A 25,146-nucleotide genomic window follows, 5' to 3' on the forward strand; every position below is an offset into this window, starting at 1 on the left:
TAACAAAAATACCCAGATAAACCTCCACATTTACAACTTTTATTATTTTTATTGACAGAAAGTTTCATTGTAGGCTGCGAGTTATGGTGATACTTAAAGTTTTGTTCAGTTTTGTGGCTCATACATTAATGTTTTATTCATAAAGCCTGGTTTAAATGTTATTCACTTATTTGTTAGCAGTTAAACCTCCTAACCTGCCCAAACTTTCAAGCCCACAGCGCCCCCTGGAGGACAATATTCCGCAGTGCTGAACAGGTTGGGAGAGATGATGGTTATCATCACCTGCAGGTTCTTCCATCGTGCAGATATTTCTTCAAACAAGAGTCCAACATCAAGAACAAAAAGTGAAACTACTTCGTAGTGCAGATGTTACGGGCATGGCTGCATTAGGCTTAGGCTACTGAGGGTTTCTCATGATGCACTGGGTGCATCTTCCTCACTCACTGTGTTTTTATACACCTCTTATTTATTCATCAGTTATAATTAATTTCTGGCTCTTTTCCAAAGCATCTCTTTATCCTGTCTCCCTCCCCTCCCCTCAACCAGTCGCAGCAGATGGCCCCGCCCCTCCCTGAGCCTGGTTCTGCCGGAGGTTTCTTCCTGTTAAAAGGGAGTTTTTCCTTCCCACTGTCACCAAAGTGTGTGCTCAGTGTTTATCTCGCGGCCTTGTTTCTGTTTTTCCTTCACAGGGATTCAAGTGAAACTGAAGGACGCAGTGATGAGCTGCGTTCACTGACGTCTTTTTAAGAAATTGATTTCTGCCACTGAATCACCACATTTCTGTCTTTGGTGCTGCGCTGCCTGAAGGCCTGAGGCTCACAGCCTGGTTTTTGACCTTGTGTATGAAGATTTCTCTGAATCTTAACGACTTTATGTACTATGAATGAATTATGCACAGTCTTCCACGGAGAGCTGAAACCCTCCCTATATTTATCTGTAAAAACTGCGAAGCTGTCCTTCATGTCCAATCATGCTTTTAATTCACCTCAACCGCTATTTTCATTTCTGTTTGTTTTTTAGCATAAAACAACTTCAACAACAGTTTTCTGTTGCTCAGCAGTTGCTGGCATTAAATTCATAATGATCATCATGTGACATGTTTTGGGGTTTTTTTTGGGGGGGGGGGGGGGGGGGGGGGGACTATGTGAGGGACAGGGATGTGTCCAACAACCTGTAGAAGAGTTAAAGTAGCTGTGACAGCAAAAGGGTCCAAAACAGAGCCTTTGACCATTTCCATTATTATAAACACTTATGCGTCTGTGTTTCTGAGCAGATAATGTCATCTTCCACACGACTGCAGGTGTAACTCAGACCAGTGGAGCGCGAGCTAGAAGGGTTTTTTATCCCCTCAGTCACAAAGTGAAAAACGACCCTGCTTCTCCATCATTATCCCAGCAGCTGTGTCACTCTTTTGGCACTGTTGCATTCATGAAGCAGTGCATGAAGCTGTGCCTGCTGTGGGATGCAGGGTCAGGCCTCCATGACGCCTCTGTTACTGTGGAAAAAAGAAAACGCCTTCACTAACAGATGTGTTTCCAGCTTTGAGTGTTTTCTTAATGAAGCACTTTGCTAGATTTGAGCTGCTTTTTCAGGAGGAAATATTCAAACAATGTTCTTCCCTTCATAATTGTTTTATATAACAGGAATAAAATATCCACTAAATTGAAGTGAAGCATGAAATATATTTCTTTTTAATGTTATTGTAATTGGTTACAGCAACAGTAAAATCCACAGTGCACTTCACTGTGGGGTACATCACTGTGGGGTACATCACTGTGGGGCACATCACTGTGGTGCACATCACTGTGGGGCACATCACTGTGGGTTACATCACTGTGGGGCACATCACTGTGGGGTACACTTCCAGTATATATAAGCAAATACTAGCTGTCTACCTTTATATTGGTCTTGGAATTTAAAAAAGCTGATAAGTGAAAAAGTAATGAAGAATTAAAGAAAAACGTTTAATTTCTGTTATGAATGTTGGTGCTGCATAGTCTGGTTTGTACACCAGGGGGTGCTTTAGAACTTCTCTGTTTGCAACAGGTGCTTGGAACATTACAAACACAACAATCAGCTGATCCGAGCAGAATTTGTGTAAATAGTTATCTATGACTTGGTATTGGTATCAGTCGGGCTCTCGTACAAATATGCATATTCACAAAATTCAATAATTTTATATCATTATAACGCAATAATAAATAAATGTACCAACGTTAGTAGGCCAGGAACAAATAAAATCGTCATATAAATCATTAGATTATGACAGATTAAAAAAGAAAAAAGTACATTTTGTTCTTAATCAGGGATCAAAGCAGTCGCTGACCGTCAGTGTATTAGTTAAACGCGCTTGTACAGAGGAGAAGGGAAATTTCCGAGCAGCGCCTGAACGCAGCATTTTTTCTGCGTCTGGGAACAAAAACATCAGAGCGGCTCGGTCACATGTAGCGCGCACAGCCGCAGCACGAGCGCGGAGCCGCGAGGAACGAGGAAGTCAGTCGAGCCGTCGGCGTCCAGGAACAAGCAGCAGCGGTGTGTCCGGCTCCCGTTCCCGGCTCCCTCCGCCACCTCACCCGCCACCTATGGTTCTCCTCCGGCACATCTCCATCGCCCTGACCGCCGCCGTGGCTGCCCTCGGCTCCGCGCTCTTCATCGCGCTGAACTACTTCTACAAGAGGCGGTTATGGTCCCCGCAGGCGGAGTACTGCACCATCAAAGAGGTGGGAGGGCAGGTTATTCACTCAACACTCAGAGTTTGGTAATTTTAGACGTTTAATCGATTAAATTTAAATTAAATTTAAATTGAGCTGAACTGTTTAACTTGGTGAGGAGCGCGTTCAGGGACCTCTGACTGAGGCGAGGAGACGCTGCAGAGTCATTAGAGCTGCTGGAGATGTGCTGATGCTTGGTGGAGATGTGCCGGTGGCATTATGAGAAAACAGAAAGATGTGATGAAGAAGAAGAAAAGAAGGAGGTGGTGCTGATAATGAAGCCGTTACTGATAATTAATGATGATGATGATGATGATGATGAAGGTGGGAGAATGTAGTGAGCATGATTTGAAGACTTTGATGTATTGCACTTTATTTTATATTAACAGGACAGCATTATGTAACGTGACAGCTCCAGAGGTGTATTGATCGCCCCCTGGTGGGTGGTTGAACTGTAGGTCAAAAGCCCCGCCCCCTCCACATTAGTAACCATGGACACCAGTGATATTTAAGACATGGGCGTCACCCACCCTTGACTGAAGGAAGCTGTTCTACTTCCTGTTAATCCCACTGTACAGAAATCGGGTGCAGTTATGACAGAGCTTCAGCAGGGGGCACTCGTGAGCTTCTCCTCATTAATTATAACGTTACGGTAGCTACAGCGATATTTTATCTGTGGTGTTTTAATGTATTAGTAAATGAGACAAACCATCCAAAGATGGTGTTTACGTCTTAAAGTGGGTGTCTATGGGACCTCAAGTGGCCATTTGAGGAACTGCAGGTTCGGAAACTTCCATGCTAGCTTAATTTTTTTAGATGTCAAATAGAAAAGCACGCTGAATTAATTTCTTCTCAGACACGTTTGTTTTCTGATCAGCTTTTTTAACGTCCTCATGACCGACGGCTTCTCCAGAAAGAAGCAAAGATTAAGCGATTACATTTGCTGATTGTGTTCTCAGTTTACAGAGTTCTGTTTTACTCAAATCAGAGAAAAAGGCCACCCCAGTGTCTTAAAGACAAAAACCCCCTGAAGTACTCACAGCTTTTCGTGGGTAAATGACTGACTTAATAATTAAAACACTTGCAGATTGTTTCAGCTTTAATTGCTGCTGCTGAAAAGAGAAAAAAGTGGGAAATCATGTTCAAGGTGATGCTGAAGTAGCGAGCTTCCTTGTGGGAATATGATTGTTTATCTCAGCTTCCTGCAGAGAGACAGAAAAACAGAAATGAGGCGGGCAGCGAGCGGACTGTCTTAATGAATGAGTCTTCACAGCTGCAGCCTGAATCTCTTAATAAAATCTATTTGCATGTTTCTAATCTTGTTTCCTCGATTCAATCAGCAGCAGCCTGTAATGGGCTTAGCCTGGTTTATCTGGCTCAGCCCGTCTTCGGGGGATAGTGCCGGCGTCTGCCGGCGGCTCGCCACAGAGGAGATGTAAATGTTTCAGTCTGGGGATTCGTTCCAATCACGTCTCGGGAAAGCGGGGGGGGACTAACAGCGTGTTTTTGACCCCAAGGAGTCGAAGCAGGTGGGAGGGCAGGACACGCTCATTTGCAGAGCGACAAACACCCACAGGAGCACTTCGTTTTACTCTTTCTTTCGCTATTTTGTTAGGTAGACGATGGTTTCCGAGGCCTTTATCTTTATATTAATCCCACTTTTTCATATCGTCTGTGACTCCGCGGCCTCGTCTCTACAGGCACTTTCGTTGTTGTTAAATGTTGCTGTTGTTCCTCTGAGATTTGCTCTGTGTTGACATTATTAATCGTTTGTGCAGTTCTGCCACATTCGAGAGGTGTTCAGGTACCCGTGACTGCGATGGTCTCCAGACTCCACAGAAATGTCCAGCAGTGAAAATGTGACAAATTTATAAGAATCTAATCTGTTGTGCACGTACAAGACATGTGTTGTCCTTTTGTTGTTAGTTAGCACAACTTTAACTAAACCTAACCAGGGTTGTATTGCCTAAACCTAACCGAGTAGTTTCACAACACAAGCCTAACAGAATAAGTTTCTTTCCTTAAATGTAACATAATAGCAGTTTTCATTATAGGTTCACTACTTAAACATAATTAGTTTCATTATTTAAACCTAACCAACTAGTTTTACTACCTAAACCTAACAGAATTATTTTCTTTACCTTAATGTAACATAAGAGTAGTTTTAATTGTCTAAACTTAAACGTGTAGTTTTAATTAGTTACCTAAAACTATCCAGGGATTTATTGCCCAAACCTAAGTTTTCATTTGTAGTTTCCAAACCATACTGAGTAGTTTTATTCTCAAAGTAAAGCTCATAAGAACATGTCATTTTAGTGTGTAATGCGAGATTAAGGGTAAAAATAATAATACTTGTTGGCCTTGAACGTGAATAATGGGTCCAACAGCCTCCAATTGTGGACGGTATCACCCTTTAAACCAGGAAAACCTCAGTTATGGGAACACGGTCACAAGTATCTCAATGTGGTGCGATTCATGTTAGCGTGAGTTAATGCGTTAGGTTTAGTATTTCATACATCGACAGGCGTGTGTGCTCACTCTCTGCTTTGTGTCAGGGTGCAGTGGTACGGGAGTTTCATCTAGTCTTAAAATATCGCAGCATCATAAGTAGGGCTGCCACAAACGATTATTTTGATAGTCGACTAGTCACCGATTATTTTTGCGATTAGTCGACTAATCAGATCATCATCCATTGGACGTAAAACTACAGCTTATTGCACCAGCAGCATCTGCTCTTATATAACTATCATTAGCTTACAGCTTTAAGTGTTTAAGGTATGTGCTAACTAAAAATAAAGACAAGATGATAGTTTATTAAATTTTACTGAAATCTGCAGATTGTTTCGGTGAAGTTTAATAAACTCCTTGCTATCTAAAATATAACAGGACACCGGAGTAAATTCTCGAGCATCTCACACTTCTGATAATCAGCTGTCTGCTTGACGTTTATTCAGCTGTGTAAAAACTATAACTTTAATCTCAGCCAAACCGATTTACTCAGGAACAAATAAAATACTAAAAAAAAAGCCAAACAACAACATTTTTAAGTTATCTAAGTGACTCATATATCATGTTTAACCTGAGCAGCGAAAGACGGCGGTGGGTTTGAAAACAATTTGCCGGGAGTCCGGTGTTCTCACGGCGCTAGTGACCTAGCCCCCGGCTCGCTAACGAGCTAGTGGGTAACAGACGTCTCCGAAAACGTCGGAGCGCTTTTGAAAATATGTGGTGTCCTGATAAACTGAGCAGATATTTGAGGTTTACACAGCTACATTCTCGCCTGAAAATATGTTAAACGTTTATTTTGTGACCCAGAAAGAATAATAAGAGTAATATTAAAACTAACTAGCTGCCGCCATTGTTGGAAACTGAGCTGGGCCGCGCTATGAATTCTGGGACACAGCTGCTTCTTCTTCTTCTTCTTCTTCTTCGGGGTTTAACGGTAGCTGGCATCCTTGTACATGCAGTGCTGCCATCTTCTGTTTCAGTCCGTTATTACACTCTTAAATCCTGCTACTTATTCCTGCGTCTTTTGGGATCTTACAAAGCTTCAAACGACGCGTCGACTATTAAATCAGTCGTCGACGATTTTGATAGTCGACTAATCGTGGCAGCCCTAATCATAAGTCAGAGGTGTCAAATTCAGGTTCAGCGAGGGCCAAGCTGGGAAATGAGATCCTCACCGCGGCCCAGATAAAAGGTCTACAGGCACGATTTCACTGCAAATGTAACGTCTCAACGGCGTTTTCATACAGCTTGGTGAGGATGAAGCCCGCAGCCAGTCCACATCGAGTATTTTAGCCTGTGTGACATTTAGTCCAGGAATATAATATATTCTCACTGCAGTTCCAGAGGAGGGCTGCAGACAGTCAGCTCCCAGCAGTCTGTTTCACAGACCTTTATCCGACAGCCTCTGCTCGTTTGTGGCCTTTAATAAAACCAGAAATGTCCTGAGGTAAATGCAAAGTTTTCGATCTTGACTTTTGTCCTTGAACGTACTTCCACAGGTCTCACAGAGCCCGTGTCAGGAAGTGAGCCTGTACTATAAGATAAATACAAGTAAAGCTCGGCCTTACAGCTCCATCACTGAAACGGGGCTGATTACACATGTTGTGGCGTAGCTGCGTTCTTCTCTCTGAAACCTCCGTTCACCGCTGGTGACCCCACATCGTCGTTGCTGTGTAGCTTCAAACATCACCGTGAAGACTGTGTGGTTTGAGAACGGGAATTCTCTCACGGTAATGGGTATAAGCTCAGTGACGACGCAAGATGCTCCGCCTTCCTTCTCGGCTGAAATCATCTCTCTCCCAGTTTGTTGCTTTTTGGCTCGAAGATGCTGTGAATCGGGTCACAGGCTTTCACCATGAAGCTGCAGTTTTTTTAGGAAGTACATGTCAAAGAGGTTAAAACCAAAACCAGCTCTCACTGACTTTATTAACACGTCAGTCAGGAAGTACTCAGCGAATCACAGGCTGGCTCTCTAACCAAAACTTCTGGTTATCTTTGGACTCTCGACTTCTGGGCGTTGATAAAGCTGCTGTTGATCAGATAGTGTCCGCAGAGAGCCTTCCTGTCACTTCCTGTTATTCCAGGCGAAGCTCAGACTTGAGTTTGACTTCCATTTCCTGGGAAGGAGGAAGCATTTTTAACCCTCAGTCGATGCTTGATGGTACTCGATCGTGTCTTTTTGCCGCAAGTTGAAGCTTGTTATTCGTAGTCTGGCTGCAGTGAAATCACTGAAGTAGATGCGAGAGAGAGAGGAAGTCACATGTAATCACAGGAGAAGTCGTGGAACACGAGCGGCCGACGGCATGTGGCGTCGTTAGAGGATGATAGCTCCTTTTGCCTCCTCTCTGAGTAAACCGCAGCTGTACACTTGCTATTCAGAGCTGCAGGCGAGCTGGCTTTACCGCTCCCTCGGCTGGAAGCTGCTGCGTTGCTGAGCGTCTGCTTGGGTGGAGTGTCCTTGAGAGAGACGTTAAACCTCTGTCAGATCCAGCAGCGCTGATCTGCAGCCGAGCCGGGATTCTTTAACCTCCCCGCGGGGCAGCAAAGCAAAAGAAATCGATTCAGTATCACCAGTTTTTATGAGAAATGTCTGAAGCAACAAGAAAAAGTTTAAAGAGAAAGTTACAGAGGGAACAGGAGACGATTGAATTGCTGGTTTCACTTAAAGTCATTTTAGATCATTTGAATACGCCTGCAGTCCAGGTAGGAGCCAATCAGACGATGGAGATGGATGCACGGTGCGCCCTGTTAGGAGCAGCGGTGGCTCTGCAGCCTCAGCAGCTACAGTGAGGCTTCTGCGCTGTCAGGGTTTGAGGTTGATCTCCCAGTGGGCCGACTCAGCCAGAAAAACACGGAGGCGAGCTTCAGAGCTGTCAGAGCGGCCTTGTTTATCTGCTGCTGCATTTATCCGGCAGCACCAGGCGGCGATTACAGCCAGAAAGACGTCAGAAGAAACGCAATCCATCATCAAAATATCCCAGACTCTTCATCTGGCCTGTTTCTGCAGTGCTTGCTGGGTAATTATGAGGTGGTTTCATCTGTTAGGGAATCAAATTAACTGATTCTGAAGGAGTAATTTTAGCGCTTGATGATCCATCAGCAAAGTGGTATTTTTAATAGGAAGCTGACACATCTGCACTCTAAAAGGGCTGATATGAATTGGTAATTAACCTCTACAGAGCTGCGGCTGCACATCAGCACACGGCATGAATAAAGACCAACCTTGTGTGACTTTTAAAAAGGAGATGACTGACGTGTGAGGGATCTCAGAGGGGCCGTGACGTCCCCGAGCCTCTCAGGCACTTTCAGAGCGCGTCGACGTTTGAAGCCTTCTCTGAGACTCGCGTTTCTTTATTCCTGCACACGCAGAAGGCTCGCTGAGACAAATCTGCCCTGAAATAAAAGTAATAAAAGGATGCCTGCTCTTTCATTAAAGTATAATATCACGAGCGGTGCCCCTTGAGGTTTGCAGAAGCTGATTCATATTCCTGCACATTATGAGGAGTCTTCAGTGCCAAATTCCCAAAAGTCTAATGCATTCAGTTTGATTTGAAGAGGCGACCCGGTGTGAAAAAACACAAACATCAAGTTAAAATACCTGCTTCTAGCTGAAAGGCAGAAGAGTCGGGTATTCGGTTTGATCCAACCAGAGCTGTGCGAACATCCTTTCATTACTAGGTAATCTGTTTTTGCAGTTTGGCTTTGTCCTTTATTAGGTCCCTGCAGCCAAGGTGAGGTTCTTGAAATGTCCAGAATGGTGAATTTAAAAAATGTGACAATAAGACAAACACGTGTCTGGGCTGTGTCATATTACAGGTGGCCCTGAAAAACATGCTCACCAGCTATTTTTGGACTCTTGACTTTCAGTATCTCAGTGTCTGTTAATCAATTCTAAACTCAAAGACTCACTCCGAGCAGAGAGCCTTTTCTGCTGTACTGAAACTGGCAGCAATTTAGCGAATAGAGCTGAATTATTTCCACCTGTTTCTAGGAGGCAAAAAGCCGGCGTTGTTACCCATATGGAAAAGATATTTATAAATCTTATAAAGTTTTTATCTGTCTTGTGTGAAACTTGTATGAAAAGCATACAAGAGTGAAAACACATATAAGATCCCTTGAAAAATTATATAATGAAACTTGTATGTTTTGTATACATACTAAAAAAAAATATGAAAGTAATGAGAAAGTGGCCACTTTCATGAGTAAATCATAGAAGTTTTTACTATTTCTTTTCCATATGGGTAGTTTAAACTTAAATTCTAGTGCGTGTGAAATAAGATGCAAACCAATTGACCCAAACAGTAAACAGATGTTAGAAGTTAAAGCTCGACAGAAACATCCTTCCTTGTTGAAAAGCAGCTCGTCGCGGTGTTTGAAGGTAGAGCCAGACCAGTTTATCCGTTCAGCTGTTTGTATGTATCTGCATTTGTAACGGCCGGTACATGATTACACTCTGTCGTAGGCTCGGACAGCTGGAATACTTATTATTGTTAAACTTCTTTAAGTCTGATTGAAATCTGTTGCCTGGGACACATGCATCGCCTGTAGTAAATACAGGCGGACAGATGGACATCCTCACAGCACTCACTCACTGTCTGACGACAAAATTAACGTCACTGGGACCCAGTGTTGGTCAAGTTACTTGAAAAAAGTAATCAGTAACTAATTACTGATTACTTCCCCCAAAAAGTAATTAATTACTTAGTTACTTTTTAAAAACACGATTTACAACCTGAAGAGGTGATAAAGCGATAGATCTTTCAGCCCAATTCTACTTTTTCTGCATAATCCATCATACAAAATGTAATCAAATGGAAAAGTCTCTTTTTAAAACTTGTTTTATTAGTTTTAATCTTTTAACTTTATGCATCAAGCAAAAATTTAATTATATGCAACATTCTCTGACTTGAAGAAATTAGTTTAACATTTAAACCTATTTTCTACACATTCCAGCACATAAAATAAAATATTTTTTGTGTTTACACTCAGTCTTTCAAATAGATGCAAGTAAAACACAGCAGAAAATAAATAAAGTCAAAGACTCAGCGGTCCTGTTGCTCTATTTTCACCTGTAAAGCAGGACTGGGGTAGGCGGAGGTTTACCCTGGTGCAGGTGTGCCGCGGTCAGTGGAAGAATCCGCGAGTTTCTCTGAGTTTCCCATTACGTCGTAGCTACTCGGTGCTTGCTCGGAAGTTTAGGGGTTTTTTCACTGTAAAAAGAAGTTTTCTTCCCACGCACAGCGGACACTAATGTTTTTGTCACTTTTTATGGAATCAAACTCAAAGTAAGGTCAGTACTTCCACGCTTTAAACGCTGCACGCTCATACTCTCTCCGCACTCGATATATGATCCACTGTTGATCTGCACACAGCTGTTGTCAAGAACGTTGCACTCGCCTACGTCACTGTCATGAGACACTCTCGCAAAAAAAAAATCACGGTTTTAGTAACGCAGTAACGCAGCGTTCCTACGGGAAAGTAACGGTAATCTAATTACCGTTTTTGCAATAGTAATCCCTTACTTTACTCGTTACTTGAAAAAAGTAATGCCCATCTCTGCTGGGACCTGAGCAGACTTGACCTGGCTTATAGGAGAGACCGGAGAAACACCCTTCAACCATGTTCTGAGTGTTGACTTTGCAGAGATTTTCCACTAGAACAACTGATGTTCACTCCTGGAGGTGATATTTTGTTGTAATGTTCTCCTTGATGTGCGAAGCCCTCCAACCTGGCCCATCACTGTGCATATATTTCCTGTATTTTGATGAACTGCTTGTGGTTTGGTAAGCTCAAAGTGCAACACAAATATTCGAAACCAAAGGCTTCACCCTCACTCTGTGTTGAATAAGTGATGTGTTTAATCTTTGCCTCAATTCAACATTTCCATGCGTTTGCAAACATTAACAGCTCTGCGGTCTGCCTGCAGGAGGAAGAGGAGCGTGGGAAGCGCCAGGTCCTGGTACTCGGTCTGGACGGGGCCGGGAAGAGCAGCATGCTACAGGGTTTGACCCCCGGGGATTCAGGGGCTAAGAGAGGCCGGTGCCGGCCCACCCGCGGCTTCAACTTTATGAGTCTCAACGCCCCCGCCTGTCAGCTCGACTTCCTGGAGAGTAAGGCTCCTTTTATCCGTCCTAATCAAACACTGCTCTGTGTGGAGTCTAGCGAGCATTGATGTTTTATCAAACAGCATGAAATGGAGAAATGGAAAGAGCACAACTGTTCAGTTCAGTTGGCCATTTGTTTCATAAAACTGCCTCGAATCAAACAGCTCTGCAGACATGCCGGAGACGCACTGTGGAAAACCGGATTCATAAAATTAGCATGAAGTTGTGAGAGCTCAGACTTGGTGAATGAAATTTGCTGATTTTTTTTAAACATTAGCAAGTTATGGAGATGAGTGAGTGTGTGCTAATGTTAGCACATCTCTGCCACTTTAAAGTATTTAGCTCGTTAGCTTGTTGACATTTGTTAAGCTAGACCCTTTACTACCCTTTACCACTGTTAGCGTCAGTTAGCACAGGATGATGCTAACACTAATTAAACATACAGATTAGCATCTTAGATTACAGTCACACAGGCCTAGAGACCAGTTGACAACCATGTGGTAACCACCAGTTGATTGAAATTATATTCACTGTCCAGTTGTGTGAAATCGACCCATAAAGCACAGGCCCAGAGACTGGTCATGCAGAGGGTGCTGCACCAAATTCCTCATTGTCATTGCTTTGGTTGCTAGCATGCTGGGTAATGTTGGATTCCCTACTCACAGTTGGCTTGATGAAGTACAAACAACCAAAGGCTTTTAGCTTGTTAACATTAGAATATTTCCAAGCTTGCAACAAGATGTTCTCAAAAAATAACAAGTGGTGTAAAAGAAATTTAAAACAGAAAAATATGTTCATACAGTTTTGTTTGGTCCAGAAAGTATGAAAACGTGAAGCTGGTAATGTCCATAATTGATCTGCTCTAGGTGCTGGGAAGTAACTCCATTGGCTTTATGTTTGAGTTGAACTTGAAGGGAGACTTGATCCACAACTTCAGTTGTTTTTCTTCCCTGAAAGCTCACATCATCCATCACTGCCAACACAAAGGCAATCACAAGGCAATCTCTGGCAATGGCTCTTGTTATATTGTTATTTGTTCAGCGACTGAAACGTTCAGTATCAAGGTATCACGAAAGTTGACTGTGACAAAGAAGCCTGGAAAGTGTATTTCTGTTTAATTTCACACTATGGTGGTAAAGTGAGATTGCATTACGTTTGCTGGCAGGATCAATAAATCCATCACATTAGTGCTCCACAGCACTAATAATAACCTGAATGACTTCGCTTTGCATTCAGCCAACATGCGTGGTCAGCCGTGATTGGCCGATGTATTTAGAGGAATGTGTCACGCTCACTGATCTGAACACTGCTATCGGTGGGCGCCACTAATCTTTTTCTCATCCGCGAAAGTAAGAAGAGCTCACGCCGCCACCCACACAGCACAATACTTCAGCGGGTCTGTGCATTAAATGTCTCAAGTGTCTTTGTGTCGGTGACGTTGACTCAGAGGCATGCTGACAGGTGAGACGCAGTACGATGCACGGATCTCTTTATGGAGTCCTCGGGGGAATTATAAATAAAAGAACTAACACCAGATCAGATGGAGAAGTAGTTTTAGGCTTTGAGCTGATGATGAGATTTGGTTTTGTGTAAAAGGGAAGTGAAACTGTCAGTGGTGAGGCCCTAAATCCTCAGCTTTTTCCTTCAGCATGGCATGTCCACTTTACAAGCTTTGATAAACAAATTGTGTTGCCATGTGCTGGAATTTAATCACTTAAAAAATAGTGTCCGATCAGAGGTAACAAAGGCAAAGAAGCAAGGGAACGAAGAAACGGAGAAGACGAGGCAGGCGGAAAATATGAGAGAGCAGACGAAGAAATGAAGTAAAAGCACAGGAAATGAGATTATCCAAAACAAACAGGGATGATAAAGGCAAGAAGAAGACAGAGGAAGGCGAAGGCATGGAAACTCTGGGGAGACTGAAAGAAGAATAAAATCAAAACAAACATCACAAAAACCCGAGACCGCGATACAGATACAGCGGTCTGTGATACACGTATAACAGATATAACTCTAACTCTACAGAAATCCTTCAACCAGTCTGATGTCAAAAAAAGAGACAAAGCTGCATGACCTTTAATGGCACCAGAAAATATCCAAGATTTTTTCTTATTCTCATATAAAAACAGGTTTTAAAAGTTCGGTCTTCGTAAGCCGGGGTTCCACTGTATTGATAAAAATCACAGAGTAACACTGATATGAAACTATTAGGATACACTGCCTATGACATCAGTCATTGACACGACACTGTTACAGCAGTCAAACGGATCCGGGCTTATCCCAACCAAAAGCCCTGGATGACCCGGGAGGTCAGGCAGCTGCTGAAGGAGAGGAACATTGCGTTCAGGTCTGGCAACAGGGATTACTACACCACAGCCCGATCCAACCTGAAGAGAGGCATCAGAGAGGCAAAGGGGGACTATAGGAGGAGGATCGAGGACCATTTGAAGAGTAATACCAGCCGGCAGGTGTGGCAAGGCATCCAGCACCTAACCAACTATAAGATCAATCTCGGAGCTGCGGACGGTGACCTGGAGCTGGCAGAGGAGCTGAATATCTTCTTTGCCCGCTTTGAGACCAGGGTACCGGAGGTATTGGAGCCACAGCAGCAACACGCCACCCATAGCAGCACCACCCTCACCCTGGAAGAGCACGAGGTGAGGCGCATGCTGCAGGCTGTTAACCCGAGGAAGGCGGCGGGTCCTGATGGTGTGCCAGGTCGAATATTGAGGGATTGTGCAGGACAGCTGGCTGGGATCTTCACCAGGATTTTCAACAAATCCCTCGCACAGGCGACTGTCCCACTCTGCCTGAAGTCCTCCACCATAGTCCCCTTGCCTAAGAAGCCCCACATCACCGGCCTGAATGACTACAGACCGGTGGCACTCACCCCAGTGGTAATGAAATGCTTTGAGAAGCTGGTCCGCAGACACATCACAGCAGCCCTGCCCCGCAGCCTGGATCCACACCAGTTTGCCTACAGAGCAAACCGATCCACGGAAGACGCTGTAGCCACAGCACTCCATGCTGCATTAACTCACCTGGAAGAGCATGGTAGCTATGTGCGGATGCTCTTCGTGGATTACTGCTCAGCTTTTAACACCATCCTTCCACACAAACTGGTGGCCAAGCTACAAGACCTGGGGCTTCCATACAGCACCTGCATGTGGATCAATAGCTTCCTCTCGGGCCGTAGACAGAGAGTCAGAGTTGGCCATCACACATCCTCAGCCCTGAGTCTCAGCACTGGCTCACCCCAGGGCTGTGTGCTCAGTCCACTGCTCTACTCTCTCTACACACACGACTGCACTCCTCGCCACCACAGCAACATCTTTGTGAAATTTGCAGATGACACCACAGTGGTGGGGCTCATTTCCAAGGGAGACGAGTCTACGTACAGAGACGAGGTGGAACAGCTGACGTCATGGTGTAAGGCCAATAACCTCCTCCTCAACACTTCAAAAACCAAAGAACTCATAATAGACTTCAGAAGGAAAAAGGCAGAGATCCAACCACTATTCATAAATGGGGACTGTGTAGAAAGGGTGGCAAGCTTCCGCTTCCTGGGAGTCAATATAGAGGAGAACCTTTCCTGGAGTGTGAACACCTCCGAGCTGCTGAAAAAGGCCCAACAGAGACTGTACTACCTGAGAATTCTCAGGAGGAATAACATCACACAGAGACTGCTGGTGTCCTTCTACAGAGCCACCATTGAGAGTGTTCTAACTTACTGCATATGCATCTGGTACACTAGCTGCACAGGGGCTCAGAGGAAAGCACTCCAAGGGATCATTAACACCGCCCAAAAGATCACTGGCTGCCCTCTCCCCACACTGGACGTTCTACACAACGCCCACTGTTTTAAAAAGGCCCAAAACATCATAAAAGACACCTCACATCCTGGCCACTCCCTGTTCGAACTGTTGCCCTCAGGCAGACGGTACAGGGCAATCAGAGCAAGGACTAATAGACTCAAACACAGCTGTTATCCAACTGCAATAACACATCTGAATACTACAAAAAAAATGTCCATCACGCCACTCTTGTGTTAATCTATGCACGGTCTGAAGCATGTGTGTGGGAATGTATGTGAATGTTTTACTGTTATATCTTATTAGTATTTTAAGTATTCTATCTATTTTATTTATTGAATTTTATTGTTTTATTTATATTTTGATATTGCTAGGGATGATGCAATGATCGGGGACCATTCTTAATTTCGTTGTTCTCATGACAATGACAATAAAGTTTCTGATGATGATTCTGACATCCCAACATCTGAGGGAAAAAAACCCCAAAATGCTAAAAATTACCAAAATAACCAAAAATCATTTATGGTTCTTTGCACAGTTGTGTTGTCAGTGGGTTTGTGTTTTATCATTATTACAGTGCTGTCTGCACTATCCACCATTTCCTCGTTCTTCCCCCTAAGCTTGAACTTTACGTTACCCTCGGTCATAAGCGCTGCTATGAGCGCTCATAACGTAGTCGTCATACCGACGGGGACTTTCAGCACCTGTATGGTTTGATGAAAATATTGATGGGTTTTTGTAATGGTACAAAGAGTTTAACGAGCATCACCGCACTGTCAGTATGGTTTTTTTATTCTTAGCTTTGAGCAGCTGTTTGTGAGTCAACATTTGTCCGACAATGTCATTAGAAATGCTAAAAAACCAACTTACCAACTAAATGTGTCAGAGGTCCAGTTAAATTGAATTAGTTCATGACTGGTGGCCGTTAGGACTGTGTTATTAATTTTATTCCAATTGCAATTACAACCTTACCTTCTATTAATTAAAAAAAAATAGATAATTAGGGTAATCCTCTTTTGTAATAGCTAATTTTTCCTCTGCACACATCCCTGTTCTTTACTTTTGCTGCCAGATGAATTCCCAAACTAGCCATAGCATGCTCAGTTCATTTCATATATATTTATTTACTAGGTTAAATAATAGTTAAAGTTTTTGGAAATCCATTTAATAAACTCACTATTTTTCTAATGTCTGTGAGTCATTATGTAGATTTTTGACATGAACGAGGAGCCGCAGTGACAGTCAAGGTGAATGTTTGATGGTATTCATGTTCAGACAGTAAATCGGTGCTCTGCTAATTTAAATCAAGCCTAGGTCCACTAATTAGTGTTTATTTTAAAATTTACGCTACCACAGTCTACTTACTGTCCCGTGGACGTGGTGCACGCCTGTGAGAGTGAAGACAGCGGTGCAACAACGGGTCAAAATCTGGATTCAAGTCAAAGTTTTGAGTTGAACTTTGGCTGCGTTAGCAGACATGAAACATGCCCACGTGCATCTGTGAGGCTTTAAAGAGGCAAACTTTAAAGACCTTTTGGAGAATAACAGGTTAAAAGGTTCTGTACTTAAACACCAAGTTTTGAACTGAGATATCATGTGACAAGGTATCAACACGACGAATCTGGGTGGGACAGTCGAACTTTGGCTGTAAAATCAGGTGTAAATTCCTCGTCGGCGCTGCTGCACAGAGGCCTGCAGCTGAAGCAGTTAGGTGGGTACAGACACACGCCCACATCATTCACACCCATGTGACTCAGTGTTGACTGCGCGCACACGTGTGGGAGGGTGTTTAATAAGGTGGCCTGTAGAGCAGCAGGACCAGCATCCCTTTGAGATCGCCGTGACAATAAAACACAAGCTGCTCACGCCGCCGAGCGCCGGGTCCGGCCTCCATACTGCATCGGGTAAACAGGTATTTATTGCTGCCACATCACATCAGCTTATAGTACAGCACTCCCCAGTTTCCTAGCAACATTTCCCATTAGGTCCAGCACTAATGAATTCTTGCTACTCTCTTGGATTCAGAGGCAGTTAGGACCTAAAGTCTTACTCGCCGCTGTGAGCAGTGATTCGTTTGGCCGTCGAGCACCGCTGGTTCCTGCAGCCGGAGGTCACTTCTGCTGCAGACTTTCCAAACCACTGAAGCTGGAAACTGATTTTCTAGCAAATGTGACCTGTGACTGTGTTTGGTACAAGCAGTGTTGGTACTGAAATGCTGTAGATGGCTGTTTTTATTCTTCTTACTTTGTACTTTACCTTATGAAGGGTTTTTATATTACAATTGGTCTCATTGCTCCAGGTTTAAATCACGCTGCAACAAATACAAGAATCTTGTACATCAGTAGATTTAAAAATGAGATGTGTCCCCGATTACTCTTATTACTCAGTTCCACTCAAAACAATGGAAATAAAAACAAATCAATACTGAGTTGTTTCCTCTGTGATCCCAGAAAGCAGGAAAACCAAATAAAAGGAAAACTTCATGCTCAGGTCGATGGATTACACAACGTAGCTGAGTATTCTGGTTGATTTATAGGTCTTATGGAAACAAATGGAAATCAATGACTGCCTGGGGAGTGCAGAAAAACAGCATTTTCTTACAAATGTAAAACAGATCTACAACTCTTAAGTTTTCTCATTGATTTACTGATGATATGTAAATTAATGGAAGTGAATGGCTGCTTATAACGGTTTAAAAATACAACCAAAGTCTAAAAGTGCACAGGATGCATTTAAGCATAGGAACATGTGAAATACATGTGAATGTGCGTTCATATGTAAAATCTATTAACGTTCTTAATAGATTTTTTTAGATCACTAGTCATAAAAACAAGAAACACTCCCTCCCCCCCAGAAATATGTAAAGAAGAAGAAGAAGAAAAAGCAACCCCTAAATTGTTATTTATGAGTGAAAAAACTAACTGAATTCAGGATTTTATATTCAAGTTAGAGCCAGCAAATTATTCAAGCATAACATTCAACCACTAAAACAAAGTTTTCTGTTCAGGAAAGTAAAAAACTGTAATTTACATCTTGACCACAAAATAATGATGTCCTTAATTTTTTCTGCTGTTTTGTAAAACAGCAAATTTGAAAATTCTATAATTTTATTTCAGGATAAGGAATATTCAGATTAGAGAGTTTTCCCATACTGGTGTATTAACCGTTACTGTACTTTAAAATGACCAACACTGGTAATTAGCTGTGGGATTAAATCACATGGATGGAGTCCAGTGAGGTCTAAACGTTTCAGAGCACAGCTAAATGTTTTCCAAAGCACTGGACATTTGGAGCTACATTTCTAGGCAACGTTTGATGTTTGTTCATTTCTATAGTTTAGTATCAATTTACGTTTATTGATTTAGATAATAATAATGGATTGCATTGATATAGCGCTTTTCGAGAACCTCAAAGCGCTTTACAATTCATTCACACACTGGTGGAGGCAGCTACAGGTGTAGCCACAGCTGCCCTGGGGCAGACTGACAGAAGCCAGGCTGCCATATCGCACCATCGGCCCCTCTGGCCATCACCAGTAGGCGGTAGGTGAAGTGTCTCGCCCAAGGACACAACGGCCGAGACTGTCCGAGCCGGGGCTCGAACCGGCAACCTTTCGATTACAAGACGAACTGCCAACTCTTGAGCCACGATCGCCCCCAGATTGTACAGAAGTTAATGGAAGTCAGTGGTGGCCTAGTAAGAGTATTTTCACACCTGCACCTTTTAGGCCGTCCAAGTCAAACTCTGGTTCAGCCCAGTTTGGAGGACTCGATCTGGTTTGTTTATGAAGAGAATGTGATCCAACCTCAAACCGACCAAACTACCAGTTGTAAGATAGAAGTTAGAGCTGAAAGCCTTTGGGCTTGACTTGCAGTTCACTCTGTGTGCAAGGAAATCAAAGTGTGAGGAAAAGCTAAAGTTTATAGACTCATCAACTGAATCTGGTCAACGTAACTGAACTACAAGTGTTAAAATGGCCCAAAACTCCAAATTACGCCATTAAAAATGTTACACTTTGATGTTGCTCTATAACCAACCACTGACTTCCATTATTTACTGTGTAAAAATGTGAATGGATTAAACAGCCTAATCAAAATGAATCCTCACATTCCTCAATGTTTAAATCATGATGACTGAGCTGCTGCTGTTTCATGCAGCCAAACTAATCCAAGAAGCCTGCACACATTATAAATGAGATGTGTCCTCAATTATTTATAGTGTCTCTGGAAAAGAACACAAGGAAAGGAAAACAAATAAGAAAAAGTTTCAAGAAGGGGACAAAATATAAAGTTAAACCAAAACCACATCAATACTAATGTATTTCCCCCAAAACTAAGAATAAACTGAGCCTCTGGGCTGCAGGAAAACAAGAAAAACTGAATAAATTCCATGAAATAAAACCCAATTCAGACCCATTAAATGAAGAGAAATCGCTGCTGCACTGTCATATTTTACCCTGAGCCTCTTTAACATATCATGTCTGGAGGCAACAAGATGGAAAAAATGAATCAGACTAATTTGCCCAGGAGCGAACTGTGGATATAAATAATGCCTGAGTGCCGTCTCAGCCTGTTTCATCCCTCGGTGAAAATCAGATTGCATTCAGTCCGGTGCAGATGTGAAATTAATCTGTGGCCAATTTGTTTAAAGTGGGGATGCCAACAGCGCATCTAATTCTGCGTATCGATCTGTCCTTTTATTTACAGTTTTTACCGAATGCCTAAACACTAACTGTGAATCCTGTAGCACAATCTCTAAAACTATTCAGACTTATAGCAATACCACTCACTGAGTGTGCAAAACTAAAAGCACAAAAACTGCTTTGCACTCAGTTTGCAATTTTGTAACACACACTTTGCAAGACTGTAGGCACAATTCACTGCACAACACTCAATTTCCAAATTTCCAACACACTCCTAGCAAAAGTATACACATGTATGGCTATCATTAACACTAATTTGCCAACTGTCTGGCACACTTTCACATGTGAAAACTTTCTTAGATAATTAGTTCACTTTGCAATCAGCCTAAGCACTATAATACAGGTAAGCTGTGTGTGCGGAGTACAATGGAGGGAGCAGGAAGAGTGAGAAGTAGAGGAGGCCGAGGAAGAGGACGTGGAGGTGAAGAAGTAGGATGAAGAGGACGACAAGGACAAGGAGGAGCAAGAGGAAGACGAGGAGGGGGCAGAGGAAGCATGTTCACTGCAGACCACGTAACCCATATAGTCATTATGGCGATTGCAAATAATCCTATACTTGGAAATAAACACTTGTGTTTGTTTTGATGTGTTTGAATAAACACCAGTACTTGAAGTTTGGATCCCTCTATGCTTATGGATCTATGACAGAAGTATGAGCTCAAACTGACATAGCCTACCTTGTGCACAGGGAAGGCAAAAGCCAGATGTGTTTTGTATTCATACCATCGGTGTGCAGTTGGCGCATTGTGTGCTTAGTAGATGATGGCTTGTGTGTACTGTTTGATACGGAAACACCATTTTTACGAAGGTGTGAAGAGTTAATCTAGCTGTGTTTGCTTTTGCAAGAGAACTACAATGTTTTGATGATTGGGTGACAGGTTTTCTTATTTGTGTGAAGAGTTTTGCAAAATTAGCCAATAGTTACAAAAAATGTGTTTAAGCAATCAGAAAAAACTGTAACCGAAAGCCTTCCTCCAGTGAAATGGCCTTGAGCATGGCGGTCAGTCGGGGTGTGTGGGGATACTGTGTTTCTTTGGCTGACAATTGTTTTGTCGTTGTTGTTGTTTTTTGGTTTTTTTGTATGAATCAATGGACAAACAGCCTCCTTTTCTCTGAACGCAGTGTTATGTGTGCTGGTACACACTTAAAAATAAACCCTTTTTATTTTGGGCAAACAGATCCCCTCTAGGGAGCGACAGTAAAACAATGTCTCGTCCTTGTTTGTTAATTATGAGAACTCCTGCTGAGGAGAATCGTGTATCGCTTCAGGAGCTGAATCCTCCACAGATACTGAAGCCTGCAGGCCAGGTGTTGCTCAACAACAACCAGTTTTTATGATGTGTTGTCCAGTAATTTCTAAAGACTAGCCAAGCTTGAAGATCACGTAGAGAAGTCCAAGTCCTGCCAACCGTCTGGTAGATGACTCGCGCACCTCAGGTGGAAAATGAGATCGCCGACGCAGTCAAAAATGTCTGCGGTGTGTTTTCTGTGCTGCAGTTGGTGGTGGTGAGGATCTGCGGCGCTACTGGTCAGATTACCTGAGACGGACTCACGTTCTGGTGTACGTGGTGGACTCGTCTGACAGAAGCCGCCTCCCTTTGGCTAAAGCTGAACTGCACCGCCTCCTGAGGGTGGAGCCCCAGCTGCCTGTGGTCGTCCTGGGAAACAAGCAGGTAAACCATAAAACAGACGTCTTTTTATGTTTTTATCATTTTAAGCAACCGTTGATTTCCATTAATGCTGTGTTGAATAAAAGATAGTAACTTATAAAGTTTTAGGGGACATGAAAATTATGGTTTCAGACATTAAACCTCAAGTTTCAAACTATATTATGTCCTTAAAAACTAAAGCAAAGACCAGTATTTAATTCAGTTTTAATTACACAGCGCCAAATCACAACAACATTCACCTCAAAGCGCTTTATTGTAAGGTAGACCCTACAGTAATGCATAAAGAGAAGAATCCAACAATCATGTGACCCCCTATGAGCAGCACTTTGGTGACGGTGGGAAGGAAAAACTCCCTTTTAACAGGAAGAAACCTCCAACCAGGCTCAGGAAGGGGCGGGGCCATCTGGCCGGTTGGGGAGAGAGAAGGAAAACAGGATGCTGTGGAAGAGAGACCGAGATGATCAAATTTTTTTAAGGATTATATGGAAATTAATGGAAATCAATAGCAACCCAGAAGAACAAAAAAATAATCAATTAAAAATCTGTGTAGCAGACATTTATAACCAGGATGGTGCTCAAGTTATTTGACAAACTTGTTATATACAGAATATGATGCCTTTTATTTCTTTTCTTTTTTATATGTAGACACATTTTTCACATAAGTATACAAAATGTAATTCAGTTTTCTAAGTCATTTATGGATTATATGGAAATGTATAGAGATCAATGTAAAAATACCCCAGAAGGCTACGTGCACACAGACACCAGTATTCTAGAAAACTCAGCTTTTTCTATGCCTTTACACCTTTCGTCCACATGTAAACGGCGGTTTGGGTCACTGAAAACTGATATTTTTAAAAACTCTGTTTTTGCGTCTACGTGTGGAAGAGGAAAAGACTTAGTCATGCAACGTCAAAGGTGTGCGCCGTTTTTGACGTCACGCTGCGCGCCACGTTATTGTTTATGTCAGATGAATTTCTACAATGCCGAAAAGAGACAAAATACTGTTGCTGTTTCAAACGCAGGTACAACCAAATCCTGACGCCAACGTCATCATCGGTTTTGAATAAATTTAATCTTTTTAAAATGTAATTAATGTATGCTGTGTGCATTTTGTCCATTCCTAAGTTGTGAGTCTACACCAGTCACATTTCAGAGCGCTGCAACTTGTGATTATGAATCACTCAGACTAATGTAAAATTTTCCGTTTCTTTCTTTATCGAATAAACTTTGACCAAGAGAGCCAGTGAGGCAAAATCCAAAATACTGTCTTTAGTTATGAACATTTGAAATGATGAAGACATTAGAAAAGTAACACAAAATTAGATGCCTTTCCAGGAAAACTTAAGGTTTGGTGAGGGCACAAAACTCTGTTTACGCGTTCCCTCCCAGGCTTCTAGATTTCTGATTGGCCAACATTTCCACATGGTTAGGATGTGGCATGTTCTTCACAGTGTTTGACTTTGATTTTTGCATTTACATGTGGACGGAGATATGTTTCACTGCACGCGTGGATGGGATTTCTTTTTTTTTTTAAACAAAAACGGAAAATCTCAGTTCTCAAAAATCCCCGTGTACGTAATGAAACGTGAATTATTTTTTTCCTTCAAAAATAACAGTTAGCTGAACGCAGCCATGCAGAGGTTGAAATTTGCATGCAGTTAAGTTCATAACCAGAAGAAGAAGATCCATCAGAGTCCTGAAATACATTTCCTCCTCAGTTCATATTTCCTTTCACAGTGTGTGGAATTATGCATGACACCGCAGGGAAAAAGGAATATTAGTCACATTTAATGTTGGATCACTGCGGCTCGATCCTCACAGTGCTGTCAGGTTTTTTTGAGTACTAAGAAGAAAAACGTACCTGAAACCTCGCAGAGCAGCCGCAGTCCGGTTACATCAGGTCACGTCATGTTTAAAAGATCAAGAGGCTCTACAGGTGTAAAATGAGCAGACTTTTACTGCTTTCATCTGTGAAATTAATAAGGAAATTTGGATCATCAAACAGAATGGAGAATAGACCTATTAATTAACCTGTTGATACGAACGTGTACAGGAATTCAGATTTTTCATCAGGTTGAACTGCAAAGCTTTGAAGTTTTACATCAGCAAGTACAACAAATTCAACAATTCCCAGCAGTTTGGGTGATTTGCAGATCAAACGATGTGTAAGCTCCAGTTAAAAGGTTTAATTGAATGATAAAAGGCCGTTAGATGTTTGGATGACATATAACCGTGTCATTTTCGGGAGGAGCGTGTTTCACGTGAGAATATAGCAAAGTATATTTAAAAGTCTGTACTGTTCAAATCATTCCCTGTTTTTAGAGTTAAACCACTTATGCACGATTGATTATTACCCGTGTTCGATGTTATGGCTTCATTAGTTTTCATATTCACAAATAAGGTAATATCTTATGTTACTTATCAGACACTTGGAGTGTCCATATTTATTTATTTATGTCCTAAAAATAATAACCAAATCTGTCAAAAAGTTGTTTAAGCTAAAAATGACATTGTTATTTATCATGCAGACTTTTCTCAGAAGTCAAAAATTATTCAATCAGAACTTTTTGTGTTCAGGAATATAAACTAATAAATGTAATTTATGGTCTTAATCACAAAATTAGTTTTTTTCAGGTTTTTGGTAAATGCATATTTTTAGCATTAAAGGTATTTTCATTAAAGAGCTTGTGCATACAGAAACATTAAAAGTTATTTTGGTAATTACCAATATCGTTAATTTTAGGGCAACTGTGGTGGTTTAATGCTCCTGTTGAGGTGTTTGCTAACTAAACCTTTGGCTGTACCGTGACATGGGCTACATAAAGGAGCTCTTTCTGACAGTGATACTGGCGTTCGCCCACCAAGCCTCTGTTCTCTGCCTCGGCTCTCGCTTAGTTTGAACAGCACAGAGATCGTTTCCCACAGAACTCGTGTGCTGGGAAAGACGTGGTGCCAAGAAACGAGGCGGACATCTATAGAGTCGCACCGGGGTTGAATGGTTTGTGTAGGAAGGTGGTTTTAAATTCACTCGCTGCACACGTGAGTTGTGATCACAACAGAGACAACCAGCATTTAAACAGTGTGACATGTAGTAATTTGTAATGACACACTGTGAAGATTTCTGGAAGTTAATGGGAAGGTGTTTTATTCAAATCAGCAATTTTTTTTGTGGAGGCGAACTCGACGGTATATTTGTTGATAGATACTTTGATTGAAACCTGGGTGGATTTCTAATGTAACTGCTCAGACTTTTGGGTAAATTGGGTATAATTTAAGTTTAACCATTTTTTTACTGGAGTGCTGCATTAACAAACTTCATACCAGAGATGATGCTTACACAGTTAGATGTTACACAGTTCTTAATTAAAGGTGAGAAACTGGGTTCATTTGCCACAATTAGAAGGTACAAAGCAATAGTGAGATTGTAATAAAAACTCAACCTTTTTTCCCTCCTCTTTGCAGGATAAGCCAAACGCTGTGAGTGTGTCGGAGCTCCACGAAGCCTTGTCTCTGGGCTCCGTGACCGAAGACAGAAAGCTGTTTCTCTTGGCCGCCCAGCTGGACTCTGATGGAGCCCTGAGGAAGTCCTGCAAGTGCCTGGATGCAGTCCAGGACCTGCTGCTCCAGCTAGTCTGA

The 25,146-nt window shown here is 42.3% G+C and overlaps 1 protein-coding gene across 1 annotated transcript; it reads left to right on the top strand.

Moving 5' to 3' along the window:
* Window positions 1-2,582: 2,582 nt before the first annotated feature.
* Window positions 2,583-25,146, top strand: arl10 (ADP-ribosylation factor-like 10). The gene is made up of 4 exons (XM_085364728.1): window positions 2,583-2,720; window positions 11,146-11,329; window positions 21,335-21,510; window positions 24,973-25,146. Exons 1-4 carry the CDS (start codon window positions 2,583-2,585, stop codon window positions 25,144-25,146), a joined length of 672 nt encoding a protein of 223 aa, XP_085220854.1.

The sequence above is a fragment of the Diplotaxodon limnothrissa genome, linkage group LG10 (assembly GCF_057381915.1).
Source record: "Diplotaxodon limnothrissa isolate DT_005_m linkage group LG10, D_limnothrissa_male_GT1.1, whole genome shotgun sequence".
In the NCBI taxonomy this organism is placed as follows: Eukaryota; Metazoa; Chordata; class Actinopteri; order Cichliformes; family Cichlidae; genus Diplotaxodon; species Diplotaxodon limnothrissa.

Bases quoted from the DNA above. Each gene is read 5' to 3' on its own strand.
- arl10 (XM_085364728.1), top strand. From the start codon at position 2,583: ATGGTTCTCCTCCGGCACATCTCCATCGCCCTGACCGCCGCCGTGGCT. The intron at 11,330-21,334 runs GTAAGGCTCCTT...TCTGTGCTGCAG, and splicing joins TCAGCTCGACTTCCTGGAGA to TTGGTGGTGGTGAGGATCTG. The intron at 21,511-24,972 runs GTAAACCATAAA...TCCTCTTTGCAG, and splicing joins TCGTCCTGGGAAACAAGCAG to GATAAGCCAAACGCTGTGAG.